Genomic DNA, 22,320 nt, shown 5'->3' on the forward strand with positions numbered 1-22,320 from the left:
CTGGCAACCATCTGTCTTTCTTTGGCCTGTTATTATTCATCACCAGCAGCCTGCGGATCCTTTCCATAAAGAAAACGGAGTTCATTTTCCACAGTCTATGGAAACTTGTCACTACACTTGCAGTACTCTATGTAGATAGCCTTCATTCCTGAAATAACTGATCACTTTAAGAGGATCCATATAGTTAGACAGGCATTTAATTTATTTTGGCTTAAAATTAGGTAATTAACAGCAACCCTGAGTTTGCGTAATATTGCTTCGCCATGACGGTAAGCTGCAAGAGGAATGAGATTTGTGAGAATCCATTGAGGCTTGCGGCATGATGCAAATGGGAGTAATTACAGTAATCTGATTAGGGGTGATATGATCAAAATAAACATACACAGAAATCTTTGTAGAATTTCTGCCACTGTTCTGATGTTTATGATAAGAACCAAGAGATCTTGCAGTCCATTACAAAATCGTCAGCACATGGCACAGGGGCTAGCGTAATTGCCTCATGATAGAAAGGTGATTTCTTTTTTGATGGAGATGCTGTAACTACCCTGCTGTTCTCAGGTCTAGCCTGCAAAAACACGATGCTTTGTGATTCCTAACTTTGATAGCGACATCAGGAAAAGGTCCTGTTCTTGGACAGCAAAAGAAGATATGGCTGCAGGTAACAAGATGACTCGGGTATTGCAGCTGGATAGCCAAAGACCGGCACCTTGCAAGTGGTCTCCCTCCCATCTTGACCTCTTTGGGTCTGTCTCAATAGGCAGAAGAGCAATACAGTTATTAGGAGTCAACAAAAAGGACATTTGGGCAGTGACTTAGGTAGAACTTGACCCAAGTTGTGCTCAGGGATGAGGGGCTGAAGTGTGTTCCCAGTGAAGTGCTTCATCAGGCACCTCATCCGGCAGCCAGTGTTACCAGGTTATGAGGTAGGAATGTATTTTTCCCTGGGATCACAATCGAGCATCCTTACATTAGCGACAGACTGCAAAAGAGAGCTTGCAACTCCAAACACACTACACAACTACCACCGCCGCTTCCTTCACATATCGCATCACGTACAACGTAGGCACAGTCACATATCTCTCAGCTAAAGAGCTGTCAAGACAGATGTGCATGCAAACATGTCACGCAAATGTAGCTCCTTCCTGCAAAATTAACATGAATTAGATACCATTCAATCAGGAAAATTAAACATACTAAATGTGTGGAGTTCAGATCCTAGAGGCTCGAGTCCAGCTTAGGTCACTGGTGTCAGGCACCTCACTCTACAGGGAGAAGGTCTTCTTTTGAATGTCCATATACAGAAAGCTCATCTTATTCACCAAACTGAGTAAGAGGGAAGTCTGACGGCCAGCTCGTTGGGCACTCCAGAGGTTCCACCTGTTTTCCTGTTCGTAACGGTGAACAGTGAGGACTGTGGTCATTCTCACCCTGCTGTACAGAATGTCTGTATGGCCCTGATGGACAACTGTAGCAAAAAATAAATCCCACAACACAACTGGTCTAACAAAATACATGCGTCTCCATACTTGGTTCCAAAGGAACACATGCTCTAAAGATGAAACAGTGCCTATATATTCAGATAAAGGTATGGTGAGCTATATAAATACTAAGAAAATTTGAAAGGTGCTTTATAAAGAGCACACACGCATGAAAGCTTCTGAAGACAGACACTTGTATTACTGTATTATTAGCTTTGGTACTTAGTTCTCCTGCCCATGAAAAACACACATTTATACCTTCCGTTTCTTACTGCAAGCAATTTAGACCCTGAAGAGGTAGAATTGTTTCCATTTTGAGGCTAAACTCAAACATGTGAAGAGCTGTGCTCTGTTGTTGGATTTAATCAATGGTTATTTCTTCAGTACGAATTGCAGCTTCCAGCTCTTCTGGCTGATCTACAAAGTCCCAAGCGATGGCAGCAGAGGAGTTCACTTCTGGTTTGGGACATCGTGGAGGTTGGGGGAGCCATGGGAAGGAAACGAGTTTTTCAAGGTAAGATGGATACAACTCAACATTTTCAGGCATGTAAAAGCAGAAGCAGATTTCTCCCAAATGTTCACAGTTGTTAGCACAGACTTTTGTTATTAGCAGACTTTTGTAAATCAGTTCATCAGGAGCTGCTTCCAGTCACCTCCACATCCCTCATCACAACATTGATCAAATCCTGCTGAATGGCGAGATTAACAAATTGCACATCCCCAGTCATAGCTTCCGCCAGGGATCCCTGACTACTCAACGCCAATTCAGTGACAGAGCGAAGGTATTGCCTCTGGCCTCACCAGGGGGATGGAAGACTCCACTGAACTCTCCAACCAAACAGCACCAACCTCCCACCTGAAGACCACAGCTGCCCAAAGGCCGCTCGACATCAGCAGATTGAAAATAAAAACACTGAAAACAAGAGAAAGGACTAGCCTCGTCTGAAAACTCATGAGCATAATTAAGGGCTCCGGTACGCAAGCACTTCCAGAAGCAATGCTAACGAACGGTGATACACGTGACTACTACTGAATGTTTCTGAACTCCCTTAGGTGGCCACAGTATCTTTATGCATGTAATTTAAAGTTGCTTACAAGTAGGGTACCAAAATCAAGGTTATTCAGCCCAAATCATCCCCAGTCTGTATTACAAATGCAGATTTTGTGAGCATAATTCCACCCTACTCATTCCGCTATGATGAGTAATTTCCAGGTCTCAACATAAACCACAAACAGTTGTTCACATGGAGGCATTAAGAGAAGTTCTGAGACAGACACCTCTGGGAGATGTAACAGTACACAGCCAGGCTACCGGCGTAGGTCTGAATTCACTGTAAATCAGTAACTATTTTAGTCCTTTGTCAGTAGCATTCTTTTTTTTTTTTAATATTATGCACTGGCTTATATATGATTTTTACATTGTTCATAAATACAATTGGCATACGGAAGACTGCCTCTCCCCCCTCCGTTTCTTAGATTGCCTTTTTTCCAGCAGTCCGCAGGGTTTCATTTCATCTTTGAATAGTTTCATTAATTTCCATTTGTATGAAAAAACCCCACAAGTTTTACATGCTCCAAGAAATGTGGTTGCAATTAGAGCAATATTAAATCGAGATACAAGCTCACCAGGTAGCCAGCCACCTATGAAAATAGAGTAAGTTACGCTTCCCTCGCATGACTAACAGATTTTAAATTCCGGCTGCAGTTGAGGGCAGGCATTACCAATCCTTCCACAGAAGGTTCTGCTGCATCTGCAGCATGCCCACATGCCCTGCCTCCTTTCTGGATTGAACTATAAGCTGTCTATACCTTCCTTTTTTCTGGACTCCAAAAAAGAGCAAGCAGTAGGAGCAAGTGGAGAACATACACATGGACAACTTTTCTTGAAAGACTTCCGTTGTTGGTAACTTCTCTTCTTTGAGTGCTTGCCCTGTTTTACACATACGCTGTGGGTGAGCCCAAGCAGCAGCCCGACTGGTCTCCTGCTTTCACAATTTACCTGACATGGGTCTTGATGTCCTCGAGGCAGGGGAAGGGCAGTACTGCCCTAGCACAGACAGCATCGCTCCAGGGTGGTTCTGCAGCTGTAAGATGGTTGATAAAGGCAAGGCTGCCCTTCCACGGCCACTCTGCAGATGCTAGGAAACATAATTTAGCAAGGCAACCAATGTAACTTGTGCTGGGTTGAAAGCTGGCTAATTCCCTCATGGAGCCACAGTAGCAATTTGAGAACAGACTCTTATCAGTTATCTAATTAAACAGTTTCTGAAATTTGCAGAGATGTAAAAACACAGACAAAACCGATCTGAATAGTTTCATCCTTGGTATGTTAAATGGACTGGGCCTACTTGCCACTTAATTCCATGAGAACATGACGTCTCCCCTGGGTGGGCTATGAGAGACAGACGAACTGCCTTATCTCATTTACCAAGTAGGCATATTGCAGACAGGAACATTTCAGAGGCAAGGTATTGTTAGATACATCAGATTTCAGATCCTTCTGCCCTCATGACACAGGAGATCTGTTTTTCGGTCATGTGCACTGTCACCTGAAAACAACCACCCTCAGTGTACCGTGGAAGAAAATCTGGAAATATTCCAGATTACCTGGAATTACTTAGCTTAGCGTAAGGGTGTGCTTCCTTGGGGGACCAGGTACTCTACGTACTTTTGTCTGGTATCCCCAGTGAACCTAGGCTCAAAGCTGGGAAGTGTACATCCAAGCAACGAGCATCAAGTCTTTCAACCACCGAAGGAATACAGGCCTGCATGGGTGACTCAAGCACGTTGTTATCTTGCCTGTACAATACTTAAGGCTTTACCCTGTAAACCATACTTAAGGGTACAGTTAAAATGCAATTAAGACAACCGAGCCATGTTTAATACAATATGCACGCAGCCCTCTTGGGATGCGGACAAATGGTATTAAAACTAAGAATAAAAAAAAAAACCAAACATCAGCCCAAAGAAAGATCTAGAATGGAACACTATTTCATAACATCATTTTTATCACCTCTTAACTCATACCCACTATTTTTTTATTTATTTTATGTCCATCACTTCTCCCGACCCCACTATTTCCTTTTTTTCCTGAAATATATTTCAAGATTTCCATCAATACACACATGAAAGTCACTGGGCATGAGCATACCCACCACTGTCCCCAACTCACCTACTTCCTGACTACCTCCCACTTCCATGAATGTATCATCTAAGCATAGACATGTCCTGTCAGGCCACAAGCATTAGATCTCTGTGAAGACAACTAACCATCTAACTACGAGTTAGACAGCATTAAAAGGCGTGCAGCTTAATATTTTACCAGTCCTCTAGAGCTTCATGAAAATATAAAAAGTTCAAAAATATTCCTACTTCCATTATTATTTTGACCGAACCCAGTAACCAAAGAATAGTTAACTGTAATTCTTTAAGTCCTCAAGGTCCAAAATCCAAGATTCCTACAAGTATTATGAAAATGTCTGAAAGTTTAGAAGACAGCAGCATCAAACATCACAAGATCAAGCACTCAACAGCTGAAGGAACACAAAGAACATCAACAAAAAATGTTCTTTGACCAACCTGGAAGAATGACTTCCTGAGATACAGCCTGGAGGACACGAAGACGAGTATATGGACAAATTTTGAGAGCTCTATGCTCAAGGACAGTGTGACAGATTGCAAGTTTTAAATTCAGGCTAATTAAGAAAACCTGCAAAATCACAGATTTCCTTGTTACGATGTCTGCTCCGACACTGAAGTTGCAAAAATCAGGTTTCAGAGAGGTCGCTGAGGCAGCATGGGGACTCCCACTCTGCAGAAGAAGATTGTATCTAGTCTTGTAGTGACCAAGTGCTCAACTCTTGTCCTCTGTGTAAAACCTACTGCTGAGAACTGCCCTACAAACACCTTGTAAAATCTCGACCTCGGAAAGTGATTGCAAATGAACTTTTTGAAGAAAAGATGGCTAATAATTTTTCTCCAATGCACACTCTTATTTAAATCTGAAGTTACTAATATGTATTAATAAAGTCTAAGCACAAGAGCTTTGACATTTGCAGTCAGCACAGGATCTGCCACGCAACCCACAATTTTCAGAAACAAAGGCTGTGATCACGTTTGATCCTGCCTCAGATTTTCATTTCTCGTATTTCTATTTCTGTGTGATACATTCATGTGTAATATCACAGTTGATGCAACACTGGTGCACTGAACATCCAAAAGGAAATCAACTCTCAAAAAATATATGTAAGAAGGGGTCTCCTGTTTGCAAAGGAACTGAATAAACTCCCCTTCACAGGAAGCACTGCAAAAGCAAAAAGGAAGCAGGATATAACATTTAGTTTCAAATTAATATTATTTAGATTTTTGGAAAAAGGGGAAAGAATGTAGTCATTGAGTTAGACCCACAGTTTAATTGCTGTTTTTCAATAGAGTATTAGAATAAATTTCAAAAGATGGTATGATGTAAAGGGTTTATTCTACAACCATCTTTGATTCACTAAAACTGGTATTCCAAAGGGAATCAGAGATTTTTAAAAAATACCACTAATGCCATTTTCCTTCAGCTTTAATTATTTCTTTTTTATTTTTGTAAGTCAAATGAATCAATATATTGGTATTCCTAAATCATCCATCTTGCATTTTGATGAGTTAGTCTACCATCATTGTTCTCAGTTATGAAATTTCAAAGTCTCTTTGGAATACTGATTTCGTATTTATAGGCTTCAATTTTTTGATTCCATCCTATTTCCCTGAATTTTTTCTCAAGACAGTTGCTGATGTAAAATTTAATATAAAATATTTAGTCACAAAATAGTATTGCTTTTATGCACATTGTGGTAAGATTATTTTTTTTTCCAATATAAACTATACCATCTTCCATAAAATCCTAAACATATTAAGAACTGCGATGCAGAACAAAATTACACAGGGTGAAACAGGTACCAGCACAACAGTGAGATTATATTACATCAAAAAATTTTAATGGTCCCAAATATATACTCAACAACTAAGCATACACTCAGGGGGGCAAAAAAAAAAATTATGACACAAAAGTGACCACATCTAGAATTCCACTCAATCTTTAATCAAGAAGGGACAAACAAATCCCCCACCTCCAAAAAAAAATCTGCAGTTTAAAGGGCAAAGGGAACAGATTTAAAAAAAAAAAAAAAGAGGAAACTTTATATTCGGCCCTCCCCCGTAGAGGTTTTTAAAACCTGTTGTAGCTTGACTAAAACGTTCAGAATGTATGATTTCAAAGGCAGGTCTCTTTTATCCAAAGAAACTGCTGGCATTCTTAACTAGTGAAGAATTATGGCAAAAAACGCCTTTTCTTCAGAAGTCTCATACGTGGTCCAAGAAAGCATATTCTGATTGTAGCAACTGACCAGCCAATCCAGAGTTCCACGAACAAAACTCCTGCCCTGTTGGCTTTTTTTTTGTTTTGTTTTGTTTGTTTTGTTTTTTTTTTTTTGTTTTTTTTCCATTTCCTTCCCTGAGAAAAGGGCAACGTGTGGTCCAAGCTGGAGAGCCCAAAGGCGTAAGTCTTTCCCCTAAATGAAATATTTCCCGTTCTTCTGCTCTTTTGAATTGGCACTTGATTGGCAGAAATCCGTTTGTATAGGTTGATCTGTGTCACACACAGTAATTCACAAAAGATTGCTGCTTTGCTGTGGGTTTGTTTTGTTTGCGGAAAAAATATCCTTCCCCCAACTGGTAATGTTCTTCAGCAGTTGCCATTATGATGACTCAAGCTTTGCTTTCTTTGACAAAGGTAAAGTTTCCTCCTTATCTTCATCTTCATCATCCTCTTCATCATCATCAGGATAATCTACAAGCCCAACGAGGCCACCCTACAAAGACAGACACAATTACTATAATTAAGAAAATGTTTGCATGTTGATACTTTGTGTTGGAAAATGATGTTTGCGCAGAATATTGCCATAAGCATATTGATTCATGAGGTTCTGAATAAAATGAAGCAGAACAAAAATAAATCCTTCAGTATGAACTAATAAGTCTGAAATTAATAAATCCAAAATAGGATTTTAGCTACCCAACTGGACAGAAATATTTCCAGTTGAAATTTAAGAAAAACAAAAAATCTACAGCTCTATCTGTAAAGACGTAAATCTCTTTTTTACTGAGTATAGCTGACTGCAGCAACGAGCAATCTGGAAGCACTCCAGAAATGAATACAGAATATCCTTAAATTTGAATTTCTGAATTACAATAATTTTAGAACACGGCCTGTCTTCACAAAAGCTAGTTTAAGTGTGTAGTAACTTAAATAATTTTTTTGTATAATATAATTGGATGAGATGTACAGGTTACAAAATTTGAACTACTTGGCAACTGAAAACGGAAGTATATCTAGTAATATTTGAAACTCCCTTGTACTGCAAATAACCACAAATTTTAAGATCAGGCAGCTCTGGACCCATGAAGAAGTGGCACAAACGTCAAAAAAATCTAGAATAGTTTGCAATTTCTAACGTTTAAGCAGCATTTGAGTACAATGGCAGTTACTGGTACTTGACTCAATTACTTAATAGTACTACTTATTCGGGTGTCGAATGACAGGCATCCAAACCAGAAAATTTCAGCCAACTGTGTACCAAAATACAACTCGATAAACAATTACACGCATTCTGTAAAGTCACATACAACATAACACCGAGTATACTACACATAAAATAACAGGATCGAATAATTACTGAAAAACCTGACTTCAACACTGTTTCTAGTTTGCGACTGTGGCACATTTATAAACAGCGTATGTTACACTGAAAGAAGGCAGCCTGAATTCACAAATGGTTTTTCAGTGCACTGCATATTCAGTGTAACCTGAACATTTGTCTTTTGCCACAACGACTTGAAATTTTGGAGCCAATTCTGTATGCGATATGCTCCATATGTAAAGACTCCATTTAAGATTCGAGGAATTATACTCTACTGTCTGGGAGAGAACAAGCCTCCAGCAGAAATTCAGAAGAGACTGAACTAAATTCCAAGCCAGTGCTACCCCTTTTAAGAAGCACGTGACTAACTACTGAATTTTTTTCATAAATGAAATAAATCTGCTTCCCCTTCCTCCACAGAAGGATTTCGAGGAAGTGTCACTTAGTTCTTCCATCAGCCAAACTCTTCTCATTCAGTTGTTTTCAATAGAAGGCAATCCAAACACAAACTCTTAAGCTACTTTTAACTATAAGAAAGAAAAAAAACCTAAAACCCCACTTGCCTTTACTAGAAGTTAGGTGAACAAGCAGTACGATGGCATTAAAAAAATAAGGATGAATCAGAGTTATTCCGAGGTTACCTGAGAACTGAGATACATACCTGGCCTTTCAGAAATCGAAACACTTGTTATGAAAGTAAATTCTCATTATCCGAACTACGCTGTACGAACACTACCTTATCCGTCCCCAAGTGCTGAGAAAACACCAGCCACTCTGTTTCCCTGACTGGGTTTAAATAGAGTTTTAGCCAAAAATCTGATAAAATCCAATCCAGTCTTAAAATGTATTTAAAAATGCTGGGTTTGGATATTCACTGCAAGTTATACTGACTCTTTTAAATGGGTTTTCTTCTTCTATTTCAACAGGATCTGCCACGCAACCCACAATTTTCAGAAACAAAGGGTGTGATCACGTTTAATCCAGCCTCGGATTTTCATTTCTCGTATTTCTATTTCTGTGTGATACATTCATGTGTAATATCACAGTTGGTGCAACACTGGTGCACTGAACATCCAAAAGGAAATCAACTCTCAAAAAATATATGTAAGAAGGGGTCTCCTGTTTGCAAAGGAACTGAATAAACTCCCCTTCACAGGAAGCACTGCAAAAGCAAAAAGGAAGCAGGATATAACATTTAGTTTCAAATTAATAACTAATATTATTTAGATTTTTGGAAAAAGGGGAAAGAATGTAGTCATTGAGTTAGACCCACAGTTTAATTGCTGTTTTTCAATAGAGTATTAGAATAAATTTCAAAAGATGGTATGATGTAAAGAGTTTATTCTATAACCATCTTCGATTCGTTAAAACTGGTATTTTAGTGAATATAGGGAAAACTATCTCACCTTCTATTTCTTCTTCTGTGTTCCAACCCAAAACTGTATTTTATTTCAAAAGGTAAAAGTCATGCTAGGATATTAAAAATTGTGTACTTTTTGGCTTACAGCAACCACCCCTCCATAATACAATTTATTTCTTTCACATGTGCCAGTTATATAATTCTGAGCAATATTAAAAATGGTAACAGTAGAAATTCTCAATGGGGGTGGTGCGACATTGTGGAGTCTGGCAAAATTTGGCAATGTTTCCAAAGTATTCCTATATTTCAACCTGCCAAACAGCCCCGTGAAATTTATCAAAAGTAGTGTTGTCTGTATTTCACAGTAAAGCTCGCTGCAAGCAGCAGCTAGTTGAATGCTTCATACTTTAAGAGTCTGGGCATTAAAAGGGCTTTTATTTCTTCTTTTTAGAATCGTTATTGTATGATTTTTTTTTTATATACATGTCAGATCTCCTTAAAAATGCTAAAGGCCAGACAAAAGGTATGTAACAGACAGTCCATTACTGTTTACCATGTCAGAATTCATGCAAACTCGCAAGAGATGCTAAAGCAAATTCCTAGTCTGTAACAATGAAGTCAACCTATGTTCATTCGAACTTACCTTAGTTGTAATAGCTGCCATCTGAGATGTGCTTTTAGAAACCGATCCTGGGGACCCAGGGGACCCTGGGGACCCAGGAGATCCGGGGGATCCAGGCAGATTACTTGCAGATGACTGGCTGGTAAGGTTAGATTTTGTACCGCTGGAAAAGGAAAGCTTGAAACTTGGGCTCTGACGACCTGAAAGGTTAGTTTTCAGCAGAACTTCCTTTTCTTCACTCTCTTTTACTGGAGAGAAAAAACAAACACAAAAAAACTCTTAAAGTAAAGCAATATTATTGAGCAAAACATTTAATTACAAATCATTTTACTGTGTGGGAAAAAGCTTAATACTTTATGTACAACTTGGTAAAGTGAGTTATCATATATTCTTTCTTCATACTACTTATACCACCTAGCAGGTGTTGGCATTGGCCAGGAATGAACACTTTTATTCTACCAATGATATCACCTGAACATCTACATTGAAAATTTTGAATTATAAACATGAATAAAACACAGGAAAACTTGACTATCAGCTACGATTGTCAGTCAAATGCTTTAAGACATCAAACCCAATATTTTGCATCATTCTGCTTTTACAGACAACAAAACTTGTTTTGAAGGGGTGGCCCATTAGCTTGGTGTCACAATTTCAAAAGCTAAGAACTTCAGAATAAATACATGCAAATCCTTCATTTCAGTAGGATTAAAGAATACAAGTTATGGCTTCTACATAAACCATACGGCATTCTTCTTCTCATCACTTACATTTTTTCCTTTCCATGAATTTACTGATAGGGTCCATAATATCTTCGTCATTTTTAGTTTTGTCAGAAGGGGGCACCACTGCCTCTCCATCTTCCATATCGTCTTCATCAGTATTAAACCACATTTCCTCCTCATCTTCCAGAGTTCTTGCATCCCTTCTGTATCTATGGTTTCTCAAAATGGAGCGCATGCTGCAGAACAGTAAGTTTTAAAACTTTTGATTAAAAAAGCAACTGATATTAATAATAAAACTTCTGCTTGGCATTTACATTGACAGCTTACAGACACAAACATTGTAGAGCAATAAAAATACCAGCAGATCATTCTGTAATGTGAATCTTTGTATTTTCAATGCAAATATCGTTAAAAACTTTTCTTTATAAAGCATCAAATAAAATACAACTCTGCTAATTGCACATTCAGACTATCTCTCAAAATTCTGTAGCTTACAAACAGCACTATTAAAAGTAATTTTAATAAATGTCACTAAAGTGTTGCATTCAGGCTTGATTTACCAGTTTGCACTGGTAAATAAGTCGTAAAATAAAGAATTTAGAAACCACAGACTTCTTTTTCTCTGAAAAGACTTTATACCTTGTCAGAATTTGGGGTCCAAATGTGTTAAAGAAAAAAAAAACCAACAACCCAAAATCTAACTTAAATATGCCTCCTCTTTAAAATAGATACATTGAAAAGACAGGTCTCTCTGTGCCACATCCACCTGTTACAATTTTTTCTATCACTATTTTCCATTCTTCAGGGCCTTGGATACAAAGTGCTACTTCTCCCTCCCCATTTGTTCTATTATTAGTGCTGGTCTATCTCAGCTCCACCTTCCTTGCTTTTTTTCTCACAGAAGCAGCACCATGGCCTTGGAGGAGAGGGACAGCGATGGGCACCCTGAAGAACAGGGGGAGAAGTGGAAGAGAGATGGAAAACACTCTTTTCAGTGCTAGATATTGATTCTAACAGACGATTTCCAATAAAAGCATGAAACCCTTGACCAACTTTCTGTAGCACTGAATTTACAGGCCACAGTCTGAAATCTAATGTTTTTCATAAAGCCTTTGTTAGTGGAATCAAAATGTTAATAACACAATCTGAGCTTATTCTATTTCAAGAAAAGGTCTTGCATTACTGACCGCAGGAAACAGCCAGAAGGGAAAAATTAGGAAATTACAAGATATTAAAAAAGAACGTCAAATGTACTTAAATAATTCTGAATAATTTGCTCGCCAACACTATCATCTGGATCTATAAATACTGCATCTTCTTACACTGCATTTAAATTCAAGTTCTCTAATAGTGCGAAACTACTACTTAAGTGGCATTCTTCTGAACACTTTTGTGGTCCACGTCAACAAAATTTTTGGACGCCTTCTTTACTGAACTATTCTTTGCTAAAATGTGTAAACAGATTCTTGTAATTTCTCCATTTTATTATTTCTGAGTTTTCACTTAAGAAATTACATGTGATTGTGCCAGGGCTCGTGCAGCCACTATACAAGACGTAAGAAAAAGGTAAAAACTGGGCTGGTTGAAGCTCTCATTTTCTGCCGGAGAAACTCATGCGACACAACTATATACAATCACTGAGCTCAACTTAAGCCAAGAAAAGACTAATGTTTTACTTCCTACACTGGATGGACATTACTGAAGGAAGTGTCTGGGTGTTTTTTCCAAGACATGCATTAATCGGAGGCTTGAATTCACAACTGTTTAAGTGATAAACTTAGCTTTCACAAGCCAAAATAATAACATCTCACCTGTAAAACATTAGCACTTAAAACCACAGATCCCACACATACTCTTGAAAATGTTTCAACATTGTAAAACAAATCTATGACTATACTCTCATTTTAATTGTACAAGTCTCAAATTTATATATTGTTTAAGAAATCTTGTGGCAGGAAATAAAAGAACTTAAAAGTTTGAAATTTCAAAATGTCCTAGTATGACTGATCAGGATTAATTTTTTTAATATGTTTTCAAACTAATTCAAGACAAGAACAGATCTTGCTAACAATTCTTAACTCACCTATTCACACAAGCATTTTGTCTGAATTAAACTACACAGAAAAGTAATAGCAAATGCCATAAATAAATGAAATAAAAAGCCCTAAACTTTCTATTTTTACACACCCTAACCTTTCAACCTTGGGTAACTGTGTACTAAGGAAGGGAACTTTTGCTCTGGCAAACAGGAGTGTTACATCAGACTGTTTTTTACTCCATCAGCAAATCTAACAGTGACAACAAAGCATCTTCTGAAAATTTCTTTGTATATTCTATTTCTCAGTCATTTTCTTAGTGCTTATCTAAATATCTACTCCCACAACTAACTCAAATAAAAGGAAATCTGAAGTGAAATTCTGAAGGAAAAATCCCCAGAATGGTAATTCACTGAACCACCATTCAAATCAAACAGTGGGAATCTGTTATTTAAGCAAATGAACTTCAGATACTTGGTACGCTTCCAGCCTCGTTACAACAGTGTACAAAAGTTTAGGATATCACAACTTAGCATTACTACTGGGGGTCCAGCAACTACTATGTTAGCTGAAAACTGATCGAGAGTTCAAAGCAATACATCTGGAAATCACAATATTAATCAAGTAAATTCAACAATGCCTGAGATGCAAGCAGGAATCTAAATTATTCACATTTCCCACTATCGCACATCAACCCACCAGTGTTCCCAAAGCAGAAATTAAAGCGCTGATATGCTAGTAAGAGCATTTAGTGCATTTTACCTGTCAAGTTTGGGATTATCTTGTCTTTCCCTTTGTTGCTCAAATCGTAGTTTCAGTCCTTTGAATGTCTGCACATAATCTACATCTTCCAGTGCCTTCCAGTAATTTTCAATTACGTGAGCCGTTAACGATTTTATATCTTCCTATAGGAACGAACAAACATAAAGTGACTTATTTTCATTCAAATTAATTTACTTAATACAATATAAAAAGTAACTGACATAAGAGATTATTTTCAAGCATTCCATATGAAGCATCATATTAATTAGTTCATGTAAAAATGAGGATTATGTATACAAGTGTAGTTAGCAGAACAGGCATAATAGCAGCAATTTTCTAGCAATGTCTCCTTCAAAACACGTGAACAAAACCTAAAGCCCTCATAGAAAATTATACCAAAACCAATTCTAAAAGGTCCTTCCCACCGTAACTTATATTTTTAGATTGATAGATTAACTGATACCTGTTGTAATCAATTAAAAATATATTTATGATATACAGACTTAGAATTCATATTGTTCCTTTCCTCACTGCAAATAAATTACTTATGTAAAAATAATTATTCAATGCACTTGTTCAGGATGAGAACAAGGAAGATATTCTTTGTGGCCACATAGTGCTGGTCAAGGTGCTTTACAGAAACCTCCCAACTGTTCTGCTGTTTCAGTTTATCATCGTGGCTGCCCAAAGCCCCTCCACACAGCTGAGACTACCACAGCCTTGCACACTGCAGCAGGAAAGCTGCTCCTGGGCATTGGTTGGCTTTCTTAGCACTGCACTGCAGAATAAACACCTGAATTACCATCTACTAAGGATAAGCAAAGCAACACAAATCCTAATACACTGATTACTTTCCTTTTTGGTTATGTGCTCAAAGGTCTTAGGACTTCTTATGAATGGTAACACAGCAGTAACAACAAAAGCACGCTTTTTAAAAATTTGCTCTCTTTAAAAACAAACCTGGATGAAAAAAAGTTGACAAAAATTATGTACAGATACCAAAAGGTATTCTGGAAATGCAACCTGGGCATCTATGTGAAAAGGAGGATAAGAAAATAAAAGAAGATTTATTTCTCCATAGCACAAACTGTAGAAAGAGCACCCAATCTCATGGAGTATTGAAAGACCACAGCACAGAAGTCCGGGCCACTATGGATTAGCTTTTTTCATAGCTTCAAAATCCACTTTTAAATCAACCGTGAGTCCCAACTCAAAGAGGAAAGAGGTCATCAGCACAGAAGATTTCAAGAGGTGATAAAGGCACCTTTTTTTCCTCACCCCCTTACTCCTCCATGACTGTCTGCACCCAAGCTTGGCCCCACTTACGCATTTACAATCTGTACAGCATCTTGTCAGAAGCTGGATGCAAACAACAGTGAGGAAACAGTACTGTGCAGACAGCCAAATTGGTGTGAATATTTTAAGAGATTCCCTGTGGAAGGAACTTTGTAGCGCTCCATTAATATAATCAAGAAAGACTGATATCTCTTCTGCATGTTTCCATATTCTGTTGAATTGACATTGCAGAGCAGAGCTAAATTTGATGGTTTTGCAGCAGTAGTTTCAAATTACATTCCTGTAACAACAGGCCCATCCAATCTGCACGATGAAACTTCATTAGTGCTGCCTTTGCAAATCTGGGTACTGTGAATACACTATCGAGTACATTTAATCTTCAAGTCACGGTACTGTTTGAACTTAAGAAAGTACATGGGCAAAATTGTAACAGTGATAAAAAAGAAAGTTCATTTAAATACAGTATAATATAATTCCATTACGGTAGCACAATTTAGGGTATAAGCAAAAAGAAAAGTCTTCTTGAACTGCAAAATTAAACAATACAGTGATCATTTTCAGCATATAACAACACTCACCACTCTGATAAATTCAAACATCTCTATTATGGCAGAGTTCATCAGATTATAACGGGAACCATTATTTAGAAATGCTTTGACCACAGGTTCAAACAAAAAACTTTTCATTATGTAACGGTTGTAGAATTCATCCTTTAGCCCAATTATCTTTCTCTTGAAACGAAGGGCACCTGAAACAGAAATGCCAGAACAATTTTTAAATTTAAAAGAAAAAAAAATCCAGAAATTACTCAGCATTTGTTAGGGCAATTTGCAACCTCAGTTCTTACACACCATTACATTATTAGAACCAGGTAATATATTCAGCTATTCTCTGCTTCTCAAGAGGCTTGACTATTCTGCTGAACAATTACTTACCTATTTTATCACAAAGAAATCCTCCATCCTAATTGTACAAGTGAGACCACCTCTGTTCACTGAAGAAATAATGTAGCACTGTTTAACTATACTACTACTAACATAAAGATATATTTTTCATTTTTTACATTACTTATGATAAAGGTAAAATATTTTCTCAGTAGAAGAACTCAGAAATTTGCTTATCATTCCTATTATTCAAATGTAAGTTTGATTACATTTGATTAAGTCCTACTTGATTAGGATGCAAAGTATCTAATTTTAAAATTGGTAAATGACATTTTTTCCACACACGTATTAGAGCAAAGACTTAACTTACAGTCAGTTTAAAACTCTTTCTGAAACTTGGAAGCGTACACAAGTATGTGAATGTGCATGCTTAAACACAGAGAATCATCTCGCTATAAGGCAGCACATTTTGGTTAGCAACTACGTGTACATGAAAAAAGATTATTCAAGGATCCTAAAACAATTCAGTCACAATTTTAAAAGGTATTTCTTGTGGTATGGTACCGCTTAGTCAACTTTAGGCTTTGTTTTACTCTACACACACAACAGAATCATGCAAAAGATCTCTTACTTGCCTCCACAATTAAGTCACGCTGCTTTGCTATCACTGTCCTGTGCAATTTCAAGAAACTACCAGAGTTTGAAGAGCAGCACACCGACCTTCTGCGTGGTTTAATGCAGTCAGATAACCTTATCTCTAATTAAATACCTCTGATAATTTCTACTAAAAAAATATGAAAACTTACAATGGTTCTCTTAGGATATTCAATGTGGAGATACCATCTTTTCAATTCACTTCTACGTTGAGATTAAGAAAAATCTTTCTGCTTTTTAGAAGAAAAGACATCTATAAATGCAGAATTATTTACTAATACTAGCTGACATATCTGTAAATCGGTACAAGAATCACAGAGTATAGTAGTAGAATATCTGTATTCAGTCACAAATTGTCATGATCTGTGAACAGTCTTCTTTCAGCAGAATGAAGATGTGTAACACTTCACATTCACAAAATACTAGTTTATTCTTTAGCTTTCAAACTTACACAATGCCAAGAAAGCGTGCTTTGAGGCCATGAGAACGAGTACCCTTCGCAGGATATCTTTGTTAATGATGTAGTTCTTTATGTGATAAGTATGATGTTCTACGCAGAAAGTCAGCAATTCTAGTATTAATGCCAAGAGTTGGGCTGTCTGAAAATCATCTGTAACAAAAACAAACCCCAAAATAATTAGACATATCTAGGATATTGCCTTCAGAAGCTAACTTCGAATATCCAACTGCAGTCTGATAAACATTTCCAAGTTCTCGTATATTCCCACAGATTAGGGAACACACTGCAGGGCATGTTTAGTCTTTAAAATAGAAAATGAACAAACTTGTTATGGACTGAGTATTTTCTATTTATACAGATACAGCAGGAAACCCTCTTAAACTATAGAAACAATTACATGTTGTCTGTCTTAAATCAGCATTTGAAGGTTCAGAGAGTACAGAACCTAGCATTAACACAAGCCGTCAGGCTTATTTAACCAAATATCATTATGATGTCCACATGTCTATATCATAAAGTATTGCCCTATATGCAGTGCCTTGACTAAGTTTGTATCAAAAATGTGATCTATTGTGCCTTTTACGAAAAGTACTATGCAAGAAATATCTCAGGCTCTTTTAATATTTCGAGGATATGATTATATCAGCATATACAAAACATAACTCAAATCCTGCTTTTAAGTAGACAAATAATAAATTAAATACACGCTAGATGTAATCTTTTTTTAAAAGGTAGTGCTACCTGTTTAAAAATATTGCCAGATTGTTGACCATTAAAGAACACAAGTATTTTAAATAGTAAAACTCTTATCTGGAAGCCAGTTGGGATAAAACAGATTAATTTAACTAATCTATACAATAAATGAAAAAGTTTATAGAACGTTTATGTATCATTTACGTACCTCCTTTTGCATCCAGTTTGGATGTGTTATACTATTAATAAACAAACAGTACTGCTGCTAGTAGCCGGCAAGAACAGTTATTTCATCACTGATCTCTGCTTTCTTAGTCTGATGTAGAACCAATACCCTCAAATTCAGCACTGTATTGTGATACACGCCTTCTCAGGGGCAATTTTGCACCCTCTCTAGTAATCTCTGATCTTAAAGAGTACGTACATGCTTTACAAGTCTATGTCACTGAACAGCCCCAACAGTTACTAAAATTTATAAAAATATTTTCATTTTTGCTGAAGCAAAATCTGCAGCAAATGCTGTTCACTTCTCAAATCAGACCCCTTTGCTGAATTTTATACTTATAAATTATTCAAATGACTAAATCACGAATCAACATTGTATTTTGAACTATGTATCATAATCTTGGATTTTAAGACAGAAAACATCCTTTGACAGTTATTCTATTTTAAACATTGACACTCAACAGACTTGATGTGCCCAAAATCCAAAGTGGTATTACCTTTGCTAGGCTTGTCCTCTGTAGTATTGGCCAATAAAGGGGCTGTCAGAACATGCATACAATGTTTGTAGAAGAAACCCAAGAACTCTGTCTTTTCTGTTTTCTAAAGAATGAAAAAAAAAATATATATGTAACACATCACCAAATACTCTTAAAGCCCACATGCAATTTCATTTGAAGGTGTTTACTTACATTGGCAGTGGCAAGCATATTTTCTGGATCAACTAAAGTACGAAGCAAACCCATGAGTAGTACTGCCCCTCCAAGTTCTGGATCTGTGTCACAAATCATGTGTTCTATAATGAGGTTAATGAGTAATATATCCTAACAGGGGGGAAAAAAAAGGCAAAAATCAATTCCAATGCTACTTCTTTGCCCCAAACCTGAAATTATCTTCTAAAAGGGTTACTGCCTGCTTAAAAATGGTGCTCTATCAAAAGTTTGTAAAATGTAAACAACTACCAAACAAAAACCCCCAAGCTTAACACGAACAAATTAACTTTACGTGCCAGAGACACATCCTAGTTAGTGGTTCAACAGTAAGAAGGCGAGCAGTGAAGAAGAATCTTTCAAAGCAACCAAAACTGGTTCTGAATTTAACAATCTAACTTAGAATTTAGTCTGAACTGAAACAGCAAAAGATAAAATGTACAGAGGCAGCTACTTAACAGTCTCAAAATTCAACTGATTTCTGGAAGCGTTTTCAGAGTACAGAAGTTTTAATTTGTATCCCCCTTCAGAATACATACGAAGAGTTTTATTTCCACAAACATGCAAGAGTAAGTTTTATAACACTATTGAACTTGATGAGATTATTTCCACCTAAAAATAACCCCAACGTGTATTCACAGGAAACAAGAATAATACATAAAAGTAGAAAATAGTATTTACATTTAGGAATCCCTACACTTAAATCGCTTGGTTACCACTGTCCTCCATAAAAGAGGACAGTCGTCAGATTCAAGCGGCCGGAACCACCAGCGATATTCCCTGTCCCAACTGCCCCTTTCTTCCAGTACAGAAGTAGCAGCACCAGCAGCATCCTGTTCTCTGGCATGTTTTTAGCAGATACAAGAAAAAAACATTAACGATCTCCTCCATGGAAAAGGCAGCACAGTGTTTTTTCTCCACTGAATACCACTTTGAAATACCTTTCTTACTACTAGTTGTGTGCCAGCATTTTGTATTAATCAGCTGTAGAGGATCTCTGGGAAATGTAAACCTCTGTTAAGAAGTGTTCTTAAACACTTAGGACCGCAATTCCACTTTCAACAAGTGTGACAGTAAACTGAACACAGTTTTTTTACAAGGAAATTAAAAACACATGTACATGCCAAGATCAAGATTGAAATTTATATTTCACATTTTAAGGAGGCCATTATTCAAAGATGTTTTGTTTTGCTTACATGACAGCTGATGTTAACCAAAACAGTGGTTTATGGTAACCTGTTTTACTTTACACACAACGGAACGAGAATGTGTAAGCAAGCGAACACTCATCTCACCCGAATAACAGAACTTTTAAAAACATGGTAGTTCAGTATCCTGTAACCATCACGACTATATTTCATACTTCTCCAGAACTTGGGATCATGTCATTAACAGGGTCATAAATATAAAAGAGTAATTTCAAAAAACAACACACACATTTCTGGGGCCCTTCTACTTACATCATCATTCTGCTGCGCTTCCTGCATGACGAACTCTCGTACCATGGATGGGTTGTATTCAACCAAATATGAGAATATATCAGTGGCTGCACTTCGTACTTGTGCATCATCCATACCCTGGAAAAGTCAAATAAAATCATTTACATTTCCTTAAAAGAAAAGGCTTAAATGGAAGGAAAACCAGAAAGCATATAGCTTTTAATTCCTACTTACAAGTCATACCTAACTATCACTAAAACTGTATACTAAATCTGAATTGACTCTAACCTTTTCTTTGTATTTGACAACTGTTGGGCAAAATAAATTTTATGGTTCCCCTGCCCTTTGGTCTATTTCCCTATTTTCTTACTTAATTGTACCCCGAGAAGCATGTAAAGATAAGGAAGTGAATGAGAAAACAAAAATGTAAGAATGCCAGGGCACTTACCAATGTCATACTGTAACTGTTTTTAAAGTTTTACAAAAATATTTTAAATATTCTGAATCTCAAGTTAAGACAAGACAAATGAAGCAAACAATTCAGAAAACCATGTGACTGAAGTTTGGCTGGCTTACTTTTTAAAAAAACCTCTCTAGAGATATTATCACAAATACAATTGAACTGACTTACCAATATGACTTCCAGTGCTGGCAGTATGCCCATATTTGACAAGGTTTTGAAAAAAGCATCTCTGTTTTGAGGTTGCAGTGTTTGAGAGAATGCACAGAACTCTTTCAGAAAATTTACCTGAAAAACAGGAATAATATACTAGTTAGTAATTAAAAAAAAGATGTTCATGTCACTTTGTGGGAACTGTCTCTTTTATGTATATTTTACAGATTTCTTACCAATTCCTGTCTTTTCTCCTCATCTGTGGCTTCATCTGTTAGTTGTGCAAACAAGTCTGTCAGAAATTTTTCATCTTCCTACAAAGGCAAAACAATACCATTTGTTTATTTGACAATATCAAAAGACATCCAAGTAAAATATAAAGTTCTTCTAAACCATGCCTCTGCAATTAAGAGAACATACGTTTGTGTACTGTAATCATACCAGTATCAACTTTCTAATTCAATTTTCAAACAAATTAATACGAATCTTGTTTTTGAGCTTTTATCATGTTCAATACTACTCCGCCCCCCAGCACTTCATTCTCAGTTACGATGTATCTTGTGCAGCTCTTTGGCTGTCCTTTTTTTGTTCTCTAGAATAGAATTCTCTGTCCTTTTTTTGTATTTTCTACTGCCATTCTCATCACTTTGTCTATGACTTCCCCCTTGTCACATGCCTGTCCCCCTAAACCTAAAAACACTACAATACCCTTGCTTCAACCGCTCAAATGTATTTATAAACATGATCTCCCACTCAGCCCTACACACACATTTATCTTTGGAATGTTATGAGATCTTTGCAGCAGAACTAAAGCAAGGATAGGATGAAGGGAGAGCCGCCCAACAGCAGGAACGAGGTGAGATTCTTTCCCTCCAATGTTGTGAGAAGGGTGAATTCTAGAAACCAAATCAAAATAACTGTTTTGATTATGTACAGCATTTATTGGACATTCTGGCTGGCAGCAATCAAAAACCTTTCTGTTATTTTTCATTCTGCGGGTACCTTGGCAAAACTACAAACAGCAGCCACACATGGCAAATGCGTACTTAGACTGAAAGAAGCAGCAATACTCAGTTTCCCATAACCATTACAGTCCTAAAAACTAGAAGATCATTAAAACAGAAGTAAACCTTCCTCCATGTTTCCCCAATATTATACAGTAATAAGACAGGACTTGCGTGAAAAAGATGCCCATACACCAGATACGAATAAAAAGCTGCCAGAGTGTTGTTTCTTGTGAAGTCAGTAACACCAGATACAACATCCCTCCACCCCAAACCACACTGCTAGAAACCCAAGCTGCCTTACTTACATTTATACAGCATAAAGCAGAACCACGGAAGTACTTCAGATACATCCACATAGACTTTGTTATACTGTGAATTATGTAGGCACCTCACCCAGGCTCACCTTGCAGCCTTGCTGAGAAAATGAGTACCTCAGTTCCGAGAGCACAGCATGCTAATGCAGCTATTTATGAGATCCCCATCCCGATTTTAATGAGATCCCCATCAGGGATCTCTACTTGGCACCGCACAACACAGAGAAACCCAAAATAGTCTGGCATGAGCTACTGCCCTACCAGGCATTTCACCACACTGTAAGGTAAACCCTATATTTAGGATACGCCACATGTCTCCTCTTGTTTGGTGCTGTGCTGTGCCTCTAACTTGACCCAACGGT

The 22,320-nt window shown here is 37.2% G+C and overlaps 1 protein-coding gene across 3 annotated transcripts in view; it reads right to left on the reverse strand.

The window, feature by feature from the left end:
- Window positions 1-6,936: 6,936 nt before the first annotated feature.
- PPP4R3A (protein phosphatase 4 regulatory subunit 3A) overlaps window positions 6,937-22,320 on the reverse strand; it is a 45,188-nt gene continuing 29,804 nt past the window's right edge. For all 3 annotated transcript variants that reach the window (XM_054197958.1, XM_054197959.1, XM_054197960.1), the window contains 11 exons: window positions 20,874-20,951; window positions 20,656-20,772; window positions 20,046-20,162; window positions 18,568-18,699; window positions 18,376-18,478; window positions 16,952-17,110; window positions 15,541-15,710; window positions 13,667-13,809; window positions 10,914-11,104; window positions 10,165-10,391; window positions 6,937-7,333 (listed from right to left, as the gene is read on the reverse strand). In XM_054197958.1, coding sequence (XP_054053933.1) covers window positions 7,220-7,333; window positions 10,165-10,391; window positions 10,914-11,104; window positions 13,667-13,809; window positions 15,541-15,710; window positions 16,952-17,110; window positions 18,376-18,478; window positions 18,568-18,699; window positions 20,046-20,162; window positions 20,656-20,772; window positions 20,874-20,951 — 1,551 coding nt within the window. In that variant the 3' untranslated portion in view covers window positions 6,937-7,219. The remainder of the gene's footprint in view (window positions 7,334-10,164; window positions 10,392-10,913; window positions 11,105-13,666; window positions 13,810-15,540; window positions 15,711-16,951; window positions 17,111-18,375; window positions 18,479-18,567; window positions 18,700-20,045; window positions 20,163-20,655; window positions 20,773-20,873; window positions 20,952-22,320) is intronic.

This window comes from Rissa tridactyla, chromosome 4 (assembly GCF_028500815.1).
Source record: "Rissa tridactyla isolate bRisTri1 chromosome 4, bRisTri1.patW.cur.20221130, whole genome shotgun sequence".
Classification (NCBI taxonomy): domain Eukaryota; kingdom Metazoa; phylum Chordata; class Aves; order Charadriiformes; family Laridae; genus Rissa; species Rissa tridactyla.